This window comes from Nilaparvata lugens, chromosome 6 (assembly GCF_014356525.2).
Source record: "Nilaparvata lugens isolate BPH chromosome 6, ASM1435652v1, whole genome shotgun sequence".
Lineage (NCBI taxonomy): Eukaryota > Metazoa > Arthropoda > Insecta > Hemiptera > Delphacidae > Nilaparvata > Nilaparvata lugens.
The window spans coordinates 6,853,220-6,872,893 of NC_052509.1; the positions used below are offsets into that span (position 1 = coordinate 6,853,220).

Below are 19,674 nucleotides of genomic sequence, written 5' to 3' on the forward strand. Positions count from 1 at the left end.
TTCATATTCTTTATTAATTTCTAACTCTTTATTTTTTAGTTATCTTAATTTTTCCATAATTATTGAATTGTTTTATTAATGAGACATTTTTATATTTCTATTTATATGGAAAAAATTTTAAGATATTTTATATTTTTATAAATCATTAAATTGAATGTTTTAATTTGTTCCATTATTAAAAAATTTATTAATAAAACGTACATCCATCATCTTGAAAAATTACTATTAAAAAAACAAAAAAAAACAAAATAATCCAAATGGAAATATGATCATATTTTTTATTAAAAAAACAAACAAAATAACCCAAATGGAAATATGATCTATTTTTTATTAAAAAAAACACAAAAAAACAAAAAATCCAAATGGAAATATGATCATATTTTTTTATTAAAAAAAAAAAATAATAATCCAAATGGAAATATGATCATATTTTTAAAGGAGTTAAACAAATTATAAAACAAGATATAGAAATTATATAAAAATCCCGTAGTTTTTCCTTATAAAATAGAAACATTATTAATTAATTTACCAAAAATGTTAGAAGACTAAAAAAAAAAGAACATTAGTTATTCTAGTTTAGATAAGATAATCGATAGGAGAATTAGGATTAATAAAAACTAAAATGTTATACCATTAGTTTTAAAAAAAGAACAAATGTTAGAAGTAAACTATATCCATTTACAATAAAGAAATAAATTTAGTTAATAATGCATTTAGTTTCTACTAAGAAAAGATACAAGAATTCGAAGAATAAGATTAAGAAATACAAGATATGGAAGAAAGATTTAATTTTTTATTTTAAAAGACTTGGAAAAATTCGAAAGATATATTATAAAATTTGAAAATATTACAGAATGTTATTTATCTAATTATTGGTTCGAACAAGAATGGAAACTAAAGAAATAGATCTAAATTATAAAATTAATATTATTAGATAACTTAAAACTACACCAAATAAACATAAAGAAAGAATTGTATTTGTTGCTTAAATAATTTCTTTTACAAAATTAAATTTTCTGGTACTTCTATATTATTTTGTTTAAAATATTCTAATAAATCTTTAGGATATAATTTATTTATTCCTTCTAATTCTTCTATAAATTTATCAATAAAATAATATCCAAAGAAATAGTAGGTACTATCTATATTTTTTTCTAAATCCCAAATAATATAAACATTATAATCTAAATAATTAGATAATAAATACCATAATTCTTTAGTTATTTTATTCTTTGTTATATAAACTTGTACATCTTTTTTGTAAGGTGCTAAATCTTTTGGAATTATTATTTATACATTTATTATTTAGTACTTTTATTATATAAAATATTTTAGAATAAATGGAAGAGATAAAAGATTATAACCATAAACTATTATCTTTATTTTATGCTAATAAACCATTACCAAGGATTAGAGAAAGTAAAATAGTTTATTAGATGAAGAATACCAAACAGAAATTTTGGATATAATATTAAAAAAAGATGGTTGTGTTCTAATTACTGTATATGATCAGAAGAAGATACATTTAAAGAGTTAAAAGAATTAGATAAAGAAGAAATATCTAATTATAAAACAAAAATAATTAATGCTATTAAAAATGTTATCCAGAAGATAAAGATATTAATTAGCTACAGGTAGTGGATTATATTTTAGAAGATATTATTAAAAAAGTAGAATAATAAAAAGTTATTATTAAAAATTGAAAAAAAAATAAAAAATGATAAATTGATTTAATAAAGAGTATTTTAAATACAAGTGTTTATACATTCTTTTAAAACTAAAAAATACACAATTACTTTGGAATACCTAAACGATTATTTAACATTAAACAACGTAAACCATTATACAACGATAAATTACGTTATTAAACATATTATTCAACATTAAACAACGTTAAATTAACGTTATTAACGTTAATGTTAATGTTCAAATAATACGTTTAAATAATGTTAATTTATCGTTTTTATAATTTTTAACGTTGTTTAATGTTAAATAATACGTTTAGGTATTACCATTCCAAAGTAATTTGTGTATTTTTAGTTTTAAAAAGAATGTATAAACACTTGTATTTAATACTCATTTATTAATCAATTATCATTTTTTATTTTTTTTTTTCAATTTTTAATAATTAACTTTTTATTATTCTACTTTTTTAATAATATCTTCTAAATATAATCCACTACCTGTAGCTAATTTAATATCTTTATCTTCTGGATAACATTTATTAATAGCATTAATATTTTTTTTTATAATTAGATATTTCTTCTTTATCTAATTCTTTTAACTCTTAAATGTATCTTCTTCTCGATCATATACAGTAATAGAACACAACCATCTTTTTTTAATATTATACCAAATTTTCTGTTTGGTATTCTTCATCTAATAAACTATTTATACTTTCTCTAATCCTTTGGTAATGTGTTTTATTAGCATAAAATAAAGATAATAGTTTATGGTTATAATCTTTATCTCTCCATTTATTCTAAATATTTATATAATAAAATAATAATAATAAATGTATAAATAATAATTCCAAAAGATTTAGCACCTTACAAAAAAGATGTACAAGTTTATATAACAAGAATAAAATAAATAAGAATTATGGTATTTATTATATAATTATTTAGATATAATGTTTATATTATTTGGGATTTAGAAAAAATAATAGATTAGTACCTTATTATTTCTTTGGATATTATTTTATTGATAATTTATAGAAGAATAGAAGGAATAATAAATTGTATCCTAAAGATTTATTAGAATATTAACAAAATAATATAGAAGTACCAGAAAAATTTAATTTTGTAAAAGAAATTATTTAAGCAACAATACAATTCTTTCTTTATGTTTATTTGGTGTAGTTTTAAGTTTATCTAATTTAATATTAATTTTATAATTTAGATCTATTTCTTTAGTTTCCATTTCTTGTTCTAACCAATAATTAGATAAATAACATTCTGTAATATTTTCAAATTTTTAATAATCTTTCGAAATTTTTCCAATGTCTTTTAAAATAAAAAATTAAATCTTCTTCCATATCTTGTTTTCTTTAATCTCTATTTCTTCGAATTCTGTAATCTTTTCTTAGTAAAACTAAATATGCATTATTAACTAAATTTATTTCTTTTATTGTAAATGGATATAGTTTACTTCTAACATTTGTTCTTTTTTTAAAACTAATGTATAACATTTTTAGTTTTTATTAATCCTAATTCTCCTATATCGATATCTTTATCTAAACTAGATAAATAATTTCTTTTTTTTTAATTCTTTAACATTTTTGGTAAATTAAATTAATTGTTTCTATTTTATAAGGAATACTACTGGATTTTTATATTTTTTATTAATAATTTCTATATCTTGTTTTATAATTTGTTTAACTCCTTTAAAAAATATGATCATATTTCCATTTGGATTATTTTGTTTTTTTTAATAAAAAAAATATGATCATATTTCCATTTGGATTATTATTTTTTTTTGTTTTTTTTTTAATAAAAAAAATATGATCATATTTCCATTTGGAGTATTTTTTTTTTTTTTTTTAATAAAAAAATATGATCATTTTTCCATTTGGATTATTTTGTTTTTTTTTTAATAAAAAAATATGATCATATTTCCATTTGGATTATTTTGTTTTTTTTTAATAAAAAATATGATCATATTTCCATCTGGATTATTTTGTTTGTTTTTTTTATAAAAAAATATGATCATATTTCCATTTGGTTATTTTGTTTTTTTTTTGTTTTTTTAATAAAAAATATGACATATTTCCATTTGGATTATTTTGTTTGTTTTTTAATAAAAAATATGATCATATTTCCATTTGGATTATTTTTTTTTTTTTTTGTTTTTTTTTAATAAAAAAATATGATCATATTTCCATTTGGATTATTTTGTTTGTTTTTTTTAATAAAAAATATGATCATATTTCCATTTGGATTATTTTGTTTTTTTTTTTTTTGTTTTTTTTAATAGTATTTTTCAAGATGATGGATGTACGTTTTTATATAATAAATTTTTTAATAAATGGAACAAATTAAAACATCAATTTAATGATTTATAAAAATATAAAATATCTTAAAATTTTTTCCATATAAATAGAAATATAAAAATGTCTTCATTAATAAAACAATTCAATAATATGGAAAAATTAAGATAACTAAAAAAATAAAAGAGTTAGAAATTAATAAGAATATGAAGTTTTAATATTAAAAAAATCAAACAAAAATGGATGTTTCATGTCAGTTGAATTAGAAGAATTTATAACATATTTAAAAAAAGTATTTAGAAATGTTTGATGAAAAATCTATTAAAGAATTTAATCAACTTAAAATAAAATAGTTTTATTAGGTTTAGATGATGATAAATATCCTATATTAGAAATGAGAGAATTTTCATAATTTTTTAAAATTTATAATGATTCTCAATTATTCAATTTCAATGATATTTTCTAATTTTTGTTGAAAAAAAGTCACTCCAAAAATTTTTCTGATACTTAACAGTATTTTTTATGATTGAAAAATTTATAATTTTTTACTTGAATTTTATTATTTATCAATTATTTTATTAAATTTCATTAAAATTAGACTAAATTTGATGAAATTTGATTGAAAATAACATATAATTTTTTGCAAATTTGATCGCTCCATAAGTGGGTAGTATTGTCATATAACTATAGAACTATAGTACTATAGAACTAAATCTAGATAGAGTACCTCTCCGAAACAGTTGTTAACTGGCAACTAATTAATAATTTTGTCAGGTGACATTAAGTTGAGTTGACTTTGTTAGGTTGCACCAAGTTGAAGATTTAAATGCATTTATCGCGGAAAATTTGATTAGCACTGCTCTTCACCCTGGGAATATTATATCTAGCAGTCAGGCTCGCTTCGCTCGCCATATCAGCTGTGCTGATATTATAACAGCTGTGCTTAGTGATAGAAGTTGTGTGTATTTTTGGGTTCAAAAATTTATAAAATAAGTGTGTGTGTGTGTGTGTGTGTGTGTGTGTGTGTGGTGTGTGTGTGTGTGTGTGTGTGTGTGGTGTGTGTGTGTGTGAGTGAGTGTATGTGCGTCTGTGTACACGATATCTCATCTCCCAAATTAACGGAATGACTTGAAATTTGGAACTTAAGGTCCTTCCCCTATAAGGATCCGACACGAACAATTCCGATCAAATGCAATTCAAGATGGCGGCTAAAATGACGAAAATGTTGTCAAAAACAGAGTTTTTCGGGTTTTTCTCGAAAACGGCTCCAACGATTTTGATCAAATTTATACCTGAAAAGGTCATTGATAAGCTCTATCAACTGCCACTAGTCCCATATCTGTAAAAATTTCAGGAGCTTCACCCCATCTATGCAAAGTTTGATTTTAGATTCCCAATTATGAGGCTTCAGATACAATTTAAACAAAATATTCCAAGTGGAAATGATTGAGCATGAAAATTTCTACAATCAATGTCCAGTAACATTTTCACCTAAAATTGGAAATAAGCTTAAAGTTCGAGAAAACAAGATTATTCAATTTGCAAACTGTTGGCAAGTGTTGATTCTATTAAATCTTTCACTATGAACAGATAGCAGACTTCATGTGTCTGCAGCGTTATTGTCCTGTCACCAGCTGGCTCATATCTTTTAATAGTATAATACTTGAGATGCGCGGGAACACTAGCGTCAGTTGATTAATTTTCATAACGGCAAGGAAAGTTGTGTGAGTGCGCCACACCAGATTTTTAAGATTGGAAAATCAACAGTTTGAACGCACAGAAGGTATTCTACAAATCTATCTAAAAATGAGATACAAATTCTCGTTTGAACTGAAAATAACGTATGAAACAATAACTTAATATTCGAAACATGAATTCCCCCCTTCCCTGCAAACTGCATAAATGTTCAATTAAAGCTGATGAAGATCTACGATATTACAATACTGGCATCATGTTGGTGATGTTGTCATTGTTACAACTTCAAATAATCTAATTAAGTCTCCATTTTGTCTCTTCCTAGGTGTTGTTCAGATAGGCACTTTCCACAGTTTTCTCATGAACTTCATAGTCATGAACACTTTCATTCTTTTATTAATTTATTGAATGACAATAGTTGAAATCAATCTAAATCAAAATGCAAATACGGAACGGAAATGCAGGCGCTAGCCCAAACCGTTCCATGTTCCTAAATTTAGTCCAATAACACATCATAAGCGTGGTTCCACCTGCATTACAACAAATTTTACTTGAAAAATAAACAATATTTTGAGCTATGTCTATAAGTAATAGATCAAGAGCTACTCCACCAGAAGAACTCTCCTTTTCATGATCCTGAATTCATATTAATCCAATAGCACATCCTAAGTGTGGTTCCCTTTGCATTACAACTGATTTTACTTGAAAAATAAACTATTTCAAGCAATGTTTATGAAGATTTGATCAAAAGAGCTCTTGCTGCCATTCGAAAACCATGAGTGTCAACAATGAAAACTAGATCTCATCTCCTGGTAATCTAGCTTCAGTGATAGTACCCAGCTGCTCTCAATCGTGCTGTATTTAGCCATGAATAATTCATGACCCGCTTCTGGTGGTAGGCCCAAGTTCTCGGTCATTCTTGACCACTTTCGTATTAATAATATCAATATAATCAAACGTTTGAATAAATATCTTCACTATAGATATACAACTGGAAATCTATATAGGTGGAGAGCTGGAAGAAGTATCATTTGAGATCATTAAGCGGCGCTAACTGTGCTTTCCTTGTCAACTTGGCGCCGAAGACAGGAATTGTATTTAAATTTTTAGGCGCCATCTTGAAATTAGTATGCCGAACATGTTCAACTGTGATAAATATAATATTTTATTTTGACGTTTCAATTGCTTATCAACCTTCAGTACAAGTTATCTATCCGAGTCTCATTTTCAACCTTTTATCAGGTTTTATCTCTGTGACATTTTTTTTTAAACTGGCAGGTAACCCGAGCTCCGCAAGAGTTCATTTTAAAACTTGACAAACTGAAAAATTGACGTAATGAAATCTTGAAGAATTGAAAATAGGCCTATAACCATCCTCGGTTAATTAAGAATCTATGTGCAAAGTTTCAGTTTAATCTGTCCAGTAGTTCAGACGTGATGATGCGTCATTCATGAATTTCTCATTCCATACCTGTATAAGCCAGTTCTTTCCTTTATTATAGTATAGATTTCACTGTTCGATTGAATAGTAATTGTGTATTTTAAAAGACGAACATGATTTGCACCATTAACTTTGAAGTTTTTCGACAACTCTACGATCGTTATTTTCATCACTGTTTCAAATCAAACACAAAATTGATATGGTTCAAAATATTTGACTCGGCTTCACAAAAGCCGGTTAAATTTCAATCGAGATTAATTCTACAAAAGCCAATCAGAGAAGCTTTCTTTTCGAGAAAGTCTTCTCTGGTTAGTTCTCGTGAAATTAATCACGATTAAAATTTAACCGGCTTTTGTGCAACCGGCACTTTGTCTTTCTATATTGAGGAGGTAATTTTATGGTGGATATCACTATTGAATGGAAACGACTTGATAACCTTTTCGGTTTTTAAACCAATATCAATCTCTAGTAAACTGAAAGCAATGAGTAGCAGAATATAATTATTATTAAGTATAGGTGAAGCTCCAAGATTGGCTCATAACCAACTAATGAATTTTGAGCTCTACTGAACAGTTCTCATGACCATATTTTTCAATGCTTGGGCGTGTCTACTCTCGGCCAATGACAGTAGAGCTCAACCTTCATTGGTCAACAGCTAATGACCAATCGTAGGGCTTCACCCTTACTGAATATCCTGCTTCTGAATTTGAAAAATTTCAATTTACTAGAGATTGATAATGGTGTAACAAACAAAACTAGTATCTCAAATTATTTTTATAAATTAGTTGTTTTGACAATATCAAGTCGTTTTCGTTCAATACTACAACATGACTATTGAAACAACGCAGGAAGACAAATATTTTGAAAACAATACTCTGCTGCTCAATATTAAGCTTTCAGTTTACTAGAGATTGATAACGGTGTAACAACCAGAAATAGTATATCAACTATTTTTTTAATGAATTGGTGGTTTCAACAATATCACGTCGTTTTCTATGAAAATGTTTGGCAAGACGATTTGTTTTTCCCTCAACTATATCTAGAATAACGGAGTAAATTAAAGAAAATTACAGGACAACTCATAAAATTGGAGTGTTCGAGATTCAATAACGTAATATAAATAATTGACCGTGTACTTTCCAAGAGTTTTGAAATAGATCAAATCAGTTGTAGGTTGAATTTTCAACTAGGCCAGGGTCAATCTCAGGATCGAAATTGGCGAAAGCACAACTTAATTTCAGATTATAGTTGCTGTAGTAGATTAATTGAAAAATATTAATTTTTTTATGTTTCTGTGTAAGCAACACTTGGATCTAAATCATCGACTAGCTCAAAATAGCCTTATTTCACATTGCAATTGCCCGTTACTATTCAAACCAGTTTTCAATACAGTTAACTAGCCTACTAATGGGCAATTCAAAGCAAGCAGTTATAGGTGAACTTACAAAATAACCAGAATTAATTTCTTAACAAACAGCGGTACAATCGCAGTATATCATCTAACTTATATTCCAATTGAAATAGGTTCACCGCTGACCGTTACGATAAACTTGAATTTTCTCCAAAACCTTTTCAAAGGAGTAGATTTTAGAAGTAGTATTTTATACGTGTAGAATATTGGGGATTTAATTCTGCACATTTGGTTAGTTGAGTCCCAAAATCTTTCATAATATAATCAATATCGGGGGACCGAGCTTTGCTCTAGAGTGTAAAAGCATAGAAAATTTGTAACGAAAGATTGAATTTATAGTTTATATTTATTTATTCATTTTCTCAGTCGTACAATTATTTTCACAGATATATGAGGAGGCACAACAGGCATATGCCCAAAACTGTCCCTTTTCAAATTTATTCTACAGTCCAAATCAAAATCTAGGTTAAGCTACTATCACTCATCAAAATAACAATTTATTCACACTTCAAAAAACAAACACATCATCAATATTACAAATAGATATACTATGAATTCAATTTAGAATGATATATTATGTTTGCTACAATATTTGTTAATATATACTATGTACTATTCAAATCAAATCAAATAAAATTTATTTGTTTCCAGCATTTACAGTATAAACAATATATAAAGAGATATAATTGAAACAACACTCACATGGACACGCAGGTCTGTTTGTGAGTTGTTTGAGTTCGTAATTACATTATTTAAATTATCATAACTTGAGAGAAATTCCTGGAAATTAGATTTGGCTAGGTACATTGTATTGAAATGAAAAGAATAACTTAAATAAAGAAGAAAATTGAATTATGATATGTTAGATAATAGAAATTATTATTCAATCATAGAAAATATTGTAGCACAACTACACACATACAACTCACACATACAGGGAGTTTGTATTCTTCAATAACAGCATCTAGTTACCATTTTGGACTTTCTGAAGTAAACATGTTTTTTAAGAAAAGAAAAATAAACGAAAATAAGTTTTTCTTGCTGAATTTTAATTCTCGTGAGATCAGCTGAATGATCCCACACATGCACACGTTCACTCACTCCCATTACGGTATCGACAGACGACAAAATTTCCAGCTGTTTTTCCAAGGACGTATTTATCCTTTTAATGTCCTTCAGCGAGTTATCCCAGGGTTGAGACCTAGTGCAATTGAATTTTCATATCATAAACCTACTTTGTTCCAAATTTCGTGAGAATTGTTAGAGCCGTTTTCGAGATCCGGTCACATACAGATATATATATAAACATAAAAACATACAATAAACAGAAATTGCTCGTTTAACAGTATACAAAATAACTCAATAATCGGACTGAATGAATGATCCAACAACATGAAAACTCCAATTTGGTGACTTCTACGCCAATCTTTCAGTGCGAAGAAATCAGGAAATATTGAACCGAGCTAGAGATGTAAATCTTCTGAATTTTTACAAATAAAATGTTCAACGTAGGCTCAATCACGTTGATATACAATGATCAGTGCATGCTACTAGAGCAAATCTGTAAATTACATGCGAATAATCTATATAATAAGAGAGAGTAGGGTTGTGTTTGTTCCTGTGTTCGCATCAAAACATGTCAACTTGTGGATTGCATACCGGTAAAACGGGAATGATTTAGATCTCCAAATTTTTAACATAGATTCTAAAAATATCAATGTCGTGCACCTGGAAGCCCAAATTTCAATTTTCCTTCTAGATTTTTCAGAATTGATGTTCAAATTCATCTATGCTACCGTACATGAAGTTCCATAGCCCAAAGTGTGTTTTTTTATGAGGATGTTATAATGCTGTTACAGTGTAGCGCAACGGTAAAACGCTAGCTTACGGAGCGATGGTTCCTGGGTTCGAATCCTAATGCTTCCCAATTTTTTTGTTCTTAATTTTTTCCCTCGAAACGTATTATTATCCCTCGAAACTTATGTTTTCATTACAATTGAACTTGGATTTTATCAAATAATTATTTTTAATGTAAAATTTTGCCACCAGTACAAATGAAATGGACATAGTCTTCATGCTGTAGGCCTATCATTGGCCTTCGTTTGTAGCATTCGTGATGTAGGAAAATTATGTTTGACACATCATCACGTCTGAACTACTGGACTGATTGATTTTAAATATATAAAGACTCTGATATTAACTTGCATAAAGATTCTTCATTAACCGAGGATGGTTATAGGCCTATTTTCAAATTTCAAATTTTTTATTACGTCAAGTTTTCATTTTTCAGTTTTAAAATAGACCCTTGCGAAGCACGGGTTACCTACTAGTGATGAATATAACAAAAATCATTGTAATTGACCGAGCGAAGTGAGGTCTAAAATTCAATTCGACGGTTTGACATTTCTCTTAATGTTTATATGTTGCGCATTTACGGCGAAACGCGGTAATACATGAAATTTCATGAAATTTGACAAGTATGTTCCTTTTTAAATTGCACGTCGACGTATATACAATTTTTTTTTTGGAAATTTTGCATTTCAAGGGTAATATAAAAGGAAAAAGGAGCCTCCTTCATACGCCAATATTACCGTAAAAATCAGACTATAGAATTATTCATCATAAATCAGCTGTCTAGTGGACTATGATACTACCCGTTCAAAAACATCGAACATCTTGAAAATGTATCTTTCCATCAACGTTAGAAGACAGTTGTCTACTAACTTTATCTTTCCATAAGCTGAAGCCATGATTCTAGTTTGGAGATTGGAGTTACTGATAGAAACATTTTTTTTTACATTTTTCTTTTTTAATCTGATGATTAAAATTGCAACAAATATTATTGAAAAGAAATTGATTTCTAAAATCATGAAAAGTGAGAAATGAAGTTTGTAGTAAACAGCATTATTGTAGTTTATTTTGTTCATTTCAACACACCGATTTTACGGCAACACAGAATGTTCTCTGATGGGTTGATTGAATTGGCGCGTATCGACGGCAGTCAGACCTTATAACAGCGCTCACACACATTCCGGGACGACACGTCACGGTACGATAGGACAGAAAGCTCTATGTTTATTTAGGATTTTTTCTAGACATTTTTAATTTATAAATTATTTATTAATTTTTGATAAAACATAACAATAGGTCAATGTAACTTACTGAGCGCGAGATCTACTGTTCACAGAACTACTCGTATACAATGATCAGTGCATGCTACTAGAGCAAATCTGTTAATTACAAGCAAATAATAATAATATCGAGTGACCTGGCTGGCTCAGGTCTGGTGTCAGAGTTTTCAGGTCGCAGCTGATCAATTTCAGGGCCTCTGACATGACCTAACGACTGCTTTTTAGGCAGCCGGGACCGACGGCTTAACGTGTCCATCCGAAACACGCAAATAATGATGAATATAACAAAATCCCTGAAATTGAATTCACAAAATCAGATGAGCAACGGTCGCTCAGTAAACTACGATGGATGGATGACCGCCTTGACTTGCTCCAACTGTCAACTACTAATAGCAGAGAAAACTTGACTTATGAAAATTTATCAACTTTTGTTTTATCCTATGCTATAACAGTACTATTACTTAATTTGATTTATCTATTGAAACTAGTTCGAGCATTTCAGGGGCATCACTGTTATTTGATTTAACTGTGCCCCTTTCAATCTCAATTCAGTCCCAAATGACGTCATCGAAAGAGTCTATTGCTCTTTGAGCTTGATACTCGGAACGTGAGTGAGTGAAAGACAAGGAGCGCAAAAGAAACAAGACGAAGAAGCACGAAAAACTGAGATGAGCCTTTATTATGTAGCAGCCGACACTCAGTAAACGTGAACTACTCAAGTTGATTGACTGCAGCTAGGCCAGACTGTATGGCTTCATTTCAAAAGAAATATTGACTTACGCCAGCCAGCATCCATAGAAACAGTTGAGCAACTTTTTTCCCATGGGGACAGACACTTTGTAGATGAGAGTTCAATAGTTTTTCTTCCGATGAAAGTTTATCGTTCCGGTGAAAAATGAGTCATCAGGTGTGAGAAAATCGTGTACGATTTGAAAACAAATTGTCTTTGCTTATTTTTTCCATGATCAAATTATGGAATTGTCACTTATTTACTGAAAACAAACTGTCTCCGATCAAGTTTTCCTTCACGAAATAGGCCTACTTATTGAAAATACTCTGTTAAAGAATTTTAAGTCTGGTTGCCATGGCAAAATTGTAACGTGCTATAAATTTTCGGCTCTGAATTTATTGTCTAAATTTAATATTTTCTAAATTTGGCTTAGTGGTTTTGTTTTTTGTTTCGGTTTTGTATATGTTTGGACTTTTTAACATCAAAATGAACTCTATTCCGAAGTGAAAAGTGTAAATTTAAAGTATTGTGCTGACTATAACCTTAGTGTCCGGTTTCCCATTAGGGAACTTTGGACTATATACGGCGAGGTGGAACTACCTTTGGGTCTCCCCACCATTCAAAGTCATACGCTAATAATAATAAGTCACTAAAATCAACTGCGTCAGATCTCGTAATCTACTCTAAAATTTGATCATTTACTCACTCACAAACTGACAGACATATTTTCTTAGATTTTTTTGCGAATCTTCAAAAACATATAATATCGGAGATGGAAACTGTTTTGAGTGCAACTAAGTAGGTGTTAAAATTTTATAAAAAATTAAGAGTGTGATCGTCATCCTATAATATTATATTTACCTATTACAGGGGTTTCAAGGGGGGTTACCTACAATCTTTATTTAATTGATGTTGAATAATGTTAAAATGATACTGAAGTTCTCTTACCTTTTCTCTTGTCTTTTTAGTTATATATTTTTTTCTTTCTTAATTTGCTTTGTGTTAACTGTAACACTTCTTTTTTCTTTTAAGTAGATTTTTTCTGCCCAAACAGGTTTTTGTAACCTTTGGGATTATTTTCCATAATAATGACTTTTTGTAATGATCTTCAGGGTATGATTGTGATTTTTAGTTATCTGGTAATTATTTCCGTAACTATGATAATTTCATGCTCTGTATATACTGTAAAAAATGGAAAACAAATTGATTTGATTTGAATTGATTAGAGGGCTTCAATTTTTTTTTGGAGTAGGATTTTTCCTTTTTCTTGGATTCCCTAGAAAATTTTATTACTTCAAATCAGGACATTTTAGAGCTTATTTTGAATACATCAAGCTTTGGATAGCATATTCTTGTAATAGTTTGATTGATATTGACAACGAATGGATTGATACAGATAAATTGACAAATCTAACAACGAAAAAAGAAATGGAAAGAAAGAGGAAAAGAAGCAGATCTATTCCTCCTATCATGAATCATAGCACACCCGTTTCTCAGAATTCAAAAGTTTTCTAAGAATGGAAAATGATTTTCGTCAAACCGAATTCCGAGAAAATTTATGAATCTGATATTTGCAGAAGTACATTATCATTTGATTCTAGGCCTGTATGTTGATAGGAATAGAATACAAATCATTTATAGGTACAGCATCTATATCGAGGAATAATCTGGAAATATAAACTGATTTATAGATTTGATTGATGATTCAGTTGATTTTCTAATAATTTATGGGCTGGGTTGTTTATGCAGTTGAGTTTTTCAAATATTCTATGGGTTGGATTGTTTATTCAGTTGCTTTTCCATTCTGACGTAGAATTCTAAGTAAGGAACGGAGTTTCGCGATTATGCCTCAAATGGGATATTCCAGATAAAGTTACAATTCTAGTTGAAAATACGAACTTATCTCAACTTTTGTTGCTAAATAGCTAGCAGGAACTTGACATGGAGATTACGGATGCAAATATAGAACATCTCTAGCCTAAAGATTAGAGCTAGTAGACATTTACTGCTCCTGATAAATGCTTTTAGTTGATTGCAATAAATTGCAGTACTTGTGTATTGTATGTTGATGTGATAAATTCGTGATATTTCCGGGTTTTGAAACATTAAAAATTTTAATCGTCTGTGAAACTTTACTATGTACCTTCCGTTAAATTTAGATAATGGGTTATGATGATTAGATTATGATTATGGTATATTCACAGTACAGCAAAAAACTGAATTGAGAAACTCACGGAAATTGAAGAAAACATTGACACATACCAGCTAAAACTTTAAATTAATTTAGTAAAATATGTGTTCAGATTGTAGAGATTGAAGTTTTCAATATTATATTATCCTGAAAGGATTCTAAAATTACTGAAAGGGTACCTTACTATAACTTATTTTTTGTATCACTATACTATAGTTGATTCATTGAAAACTGAATCGAGAAACTCATGGAAATTGAAAAAACATTGACACATAACAACTAAAACTTTAAATTAATTTAGTAAAATATGTGTTCAGATTGTAGAGCTTGAAGTTTTCAATATTATATAATCGTGAAAGGATTCTAAGATTACTGAAAGGGTACCTTACTATAACTTATTTTTGTATCACCATACTATAGGTACTGTTGATTCATTGAAATAAATTATTTATTGGAAATGCAAAAACTAGTTTTTGTTGTCAGATTAGACATTCCTTATCAATTTCTTGGTGAACTTAAATCATAATAAGGAGTAGCAGAATACTGTAAACAGTTCAAATTAATGAAGCTACATGATTGGTAGATAGTTGAGCTGTCACTTATGCCTCTCAGCTGAAGTAGAATGAATGCTCCGCCCACTATAAGCGTGTCTTGGCTCAGCCAATCCATAGAGAAAGGATAAGCGTATTTGTTTGTCTCTGGCCAATCCACATCAATATGTCAGCCAACTACTGATCATTTAGCTCCATTTCTCTTAAACATATTATACATTTTACTGCTTTATATTCAAGATTAAGGGTTGGATTTATAAACGTTTCCAAATGATCCAATCAGAACAATCTAGTGGATAGTTGAATGATTCTGATTATTTATTAATGTTATTGGTCAATGAAGCAAAATCAGTTCATATAAATTTCATCAACAAGAGGGTTCAACCCATACCAATAACCATTAAAATCAAATAGTACCATTTGCCAATGATGCCAGGTATGACCTTAGATATGAAGCTTCGCTGGAAGGTCCATGTTAAGAAGGAGAGAGAAGAGATGGGAATAAAATAGAAGAGACTCTGGTGGCTGATCAATTCCAAACAAAGTACTCTTGTACAAACAGATTCTAAAGCCAGTATGGACGTCTGGTATACAATTTTGGGGGTGTACCAAAGACAGTAACATCAAAGTCATACAACGCTTCCAAAACAAGGTGCTGAGAAACATTGCTGATGCTCCTTGGTACGTCAGAAACAGCGACCTACACAGAGACCTGCAAGACGACCTGGTATGCAGCGAAATACAGAGGCATGCAGAGAAACACGAGGCCTGACTCCACCAACACGACAACATCGAAGCAATCCAGCTGCTGGAAAATGAAGGATTGGTGAGGAGGCTGAAAAGGAAGAAGCCATTTGAACTGGTCTAGTGCTGATTCAAGTGTCTTGTGTCCAGTGAAAAGCAGAGCAGTGGAAATGAGTGAAACCTACCTGTGTAGTACAGTCATAAGCAGTGTACTAATAATATTACAATTTGAATAGGAGACCTATGGAGGATTCTCTGGTATGAAGCATTTATTAGTATTATAGGACAGAAAAAAGTTGCTCATAAGTCCCTAGACAAGATAGCAATCTATCGTTGAATAAAAAAAAATGTTATTGGTTGCTTAAAACAGCAACCAAAGCCTGCTTGGCAAAGACAGTTCTTAGAAATTCTTTATAAAAAAAGACCGATTATAAAAACCGAGACTAGTTTCTCACATCTTTTATACGAATAAGTCAAGTGATTTGATAACTTTACCTCGTTTCATTCATTATGGATATTCATTACAATATCTTACACTATCATACTGGGATTCACTTCAAACTGTCAGTTTCAGTTGAATGGTAGGCATTAACGCTATCCATAAGGAATAGTGACAGTGACAGTTTGAAGTTAATTTAGAAAATTAATTGAAGTTGATATACTAGTAGTTCTGTGAACAGTAGACCTCACGCAGTATTCTCATCCACAGGTACCTGATTGAAACTTTAGACCTTATGGAAATACAGCAATAGACTGGCTTCTCCACACATCTGGTGTAATCTCTTGTCAGCTGATTTATGATGAATAATTCTATAGTCTGATTTTCACTCCAATATTGGCGTATGAAGGAGGATTCTTTTTTCTTTTATATTATCCTTGAAATGCAAAATTTCCAAAAACCTAGAATATACGTCGACGCACAATTAAAAAAGGAACATACCTGTCAAATTTCATGAAAATCTATTACCGCGTTTCGCCGTAAATGCGCAACATTTAAACATTAAGAGAAATGCCAAACCGTCGACTTGAATCTTAGACCTCACTTCGCTCGGTCAATAAAGAAAATTAAAAAAATCAACCCTCACATTGAGCTGCTACCAGCATAATCCTCAAGTAGCTCTAACAAATAATCACAAAATTAATGACTTTCCTAGATGACAGCAACATTGTAGAAGTCGTAATAATTCATCTTGTCTAATGATTATTTGTCTCAACTATTGTGTGGATGGATTCCTCCAATTGAGATTGATCTACGTTATGACGTCAGAGTGGAGTATTTTTCAACTTGAACTTCAATGAATGATAGTATTTCCTACTTGAATGGGGAACCGGCGATAATTAAAATTAAGGGTTTCATAAGACAATAGTGGGTCGGAGCGATAGATCAATGACAGTTTTGTTTCAGACTTTAACAGAGAACTTTTTTAAAGTATAAGAGCGCGTTTTATCGAGAAAATAATCGTTTTCTCATAGAATTGGGAGAAGTAGTGAGAATAAATTATCATTTATCACATTATCAGTAAGTTCTTGTTTACCGATAATACAATTAATTTACAAAATCCGAAGATGAATATTAGAGAGTGACATCACCATAATTCTTAACGTACCTATTAAAGATAAAATAATGTAAAAGTCGAAAACACTGTTTTATGAGATCTTATGCGAACTATGAATTACCATAGTATTATTCTTGGATAGCAGATCTATAACTTCCATTATATGATACCGTGGAAAATCTTAAAGAAAAGCTCTCTTAATACAGCCTTTTGTGTGGAAACTTACGAAGGTAATAAACTAAATTCTCATTCTGGAAAATCTCATTCGAATAATACTTTGAAACGCTAATAATGATTGTTGTTCTGGGGATTTCCTTAACGATGGACATTGACAAATTTACTCGATTTTTCACTTTAACCGGGGAATATTATAAAAAATTTTTTTTATTCAAATTCAAGCTGAATTTTAATTCTTTAAAGCTTTCAAATTTACATTTTCTTCTAAATAATATGCATTATTTATTTTTATTGGGAAATGTATGAAACAAATAAAATTTCTTAGTTTTGAAGAGATTTTCGTCTTTGTAACACAGCACAAAAGTTAGGTATCATTCAAGTCAGTTGATTGATGGGATAATCAATCCTGAGGAAAAAGTATTGTAACAAAAGCTTCTTGAGTAATAACTCCTGCGTTGACTGATCACCTAATTTATTTTCCATAGACTTATTATAGATACTCCACATTAATAATGATCAGTTATAATCAACATTAACCGATACTTGATATTATATTATCATGAAATAAATCTTATCACTTATATATTGAATAATGATTCATCAGTATTCCTCCCAATGGTTGTACGTATTTCTCTTCATGGGTAGGTCTACTCACTAACTATAATTACTCAGTACCCCTCACTAATTATTGTCATTGTCAATAAATTATTGTTGGTATAGTAGGTCCAATGTTGAACATGTTTGGATTAAATAATTCAAAAAGGGTACTAAGATTTCAATTTTCATTTCTATTTATATTACAAGTAGCCCTATACAGAAAAGAGACAATCTAAAAGTAATTTTCCAATCGTAATGAAGTTACTTGGCTATTTTTCTTATCAAAGAATCTAAAAGTAATTTTCCAATCGTAATGAAGTCACTTGTTTATTTATGTTGTACTATCCACAGTAACGACCAGGAAATTGTCCTATTACCCTATACATTTATGAAAACTTATAAAGTGATATGTTCTGAAAATAATGTACTTACCCATAGAGGTTTGAGGTCTGAAAATTCAATACCTTTATTGAATACCCTAAATGGATTCACCCTTATATAAGTGAAAACTTATTGAATATTAAAAAAATAATAATTATAAATTTACACTTATTATAACTTTGTAAAAAATTGTATTGCATTTGAAAAAAATTATGAACTTACCCTGACAGGTCTGCTGGTAACAATGTTCACACTGCTATCATTATCAGTGGTCGAGTTTGCAGGGCTGGAGATAATGTCCAGCGGAGGAGGACTCGAACCCAAGACCAGCACTGACGACGACACACACAAACACACCAAGCACCACGCGCACACCGACACAAACATCTCGAGATCAGCGCGACGAATGAGCTCGAAAACGGAACGAACGAAGAGAGAAAAAAAGAAATGAGACCGTTCAGGAACAGGATCGGAGTTTGAACTGGCGCTGGCGGCCTGGCGCGAGTCACTCGCGAATGTGTGTCCTTTTCATGCGTCTACTGGAGACAGCATGATTTGGAGCTCAACGCGTCTGCGCTGTATACAAGTGACTGGTTTGATAAGGGAAGGGAGAGGAATGATATATGAGGAATAATAATGAAGAGAGATGTAGAGTTGGATATTATTGAAATAACACTTATTCTTCTGAAGCAATTTACAGGTATTTTATTGATTGAACTGAATATAGAAATTCTTGTGACGGGTTTGATAAGGAAAGGAAAAAGAGGACGATAATATGAGGAAACTAGGAATGAAGAGAGATGAAGAATTGAATATTTTTGGAACAGTACTGAATTTTTTAATTCAAATTTTAGGTATATTCAATTGTTTGAAATTAATATATGAATAAATAAATGAATATATCCCAATTATTCTTTATCAGAACAGCTACAGCAGATCTAAATTATAAAAATCACAATCATTGATAATTATATCGATTGACAAATAAAACCTATCTAGGTTGTGTATTTATTTAAGTTTCATTGAATCAATTTAAATTCTAGGTTTATCTGATTCAAGAACCTGTATCAGAAGAAATCAG

At 29.6% G+C, this 19,674-nt stretch overlaps 1 protein-coding gene across 1 annotated transcript in view; it reads right to left on the reverse strand.

Annotated features, from left to right (window-relative positions):
* LOC111055981 (SPARC-related modular calcium-binding protein 1) overlaps positions 1–19,104 on the reverse strand; it is a 90,338-nt gene extending 71,234 nt beyond the window's left edge. The window contains exon 1 of the mRNA XM_039431339.1: positions 18,816–19,104. Within this exon, the coding sequence (XP_039287273.1) occupies positions 18,816–18,980 (165 nt within the window). The 5' untranslated portion in view covers positions 18,981–19,104. The remainder of the gene's footprint in view (positions 1–18,815) is intronic.
* Positions 19,105–19,674: the final 570 nt, after the last annotated feature.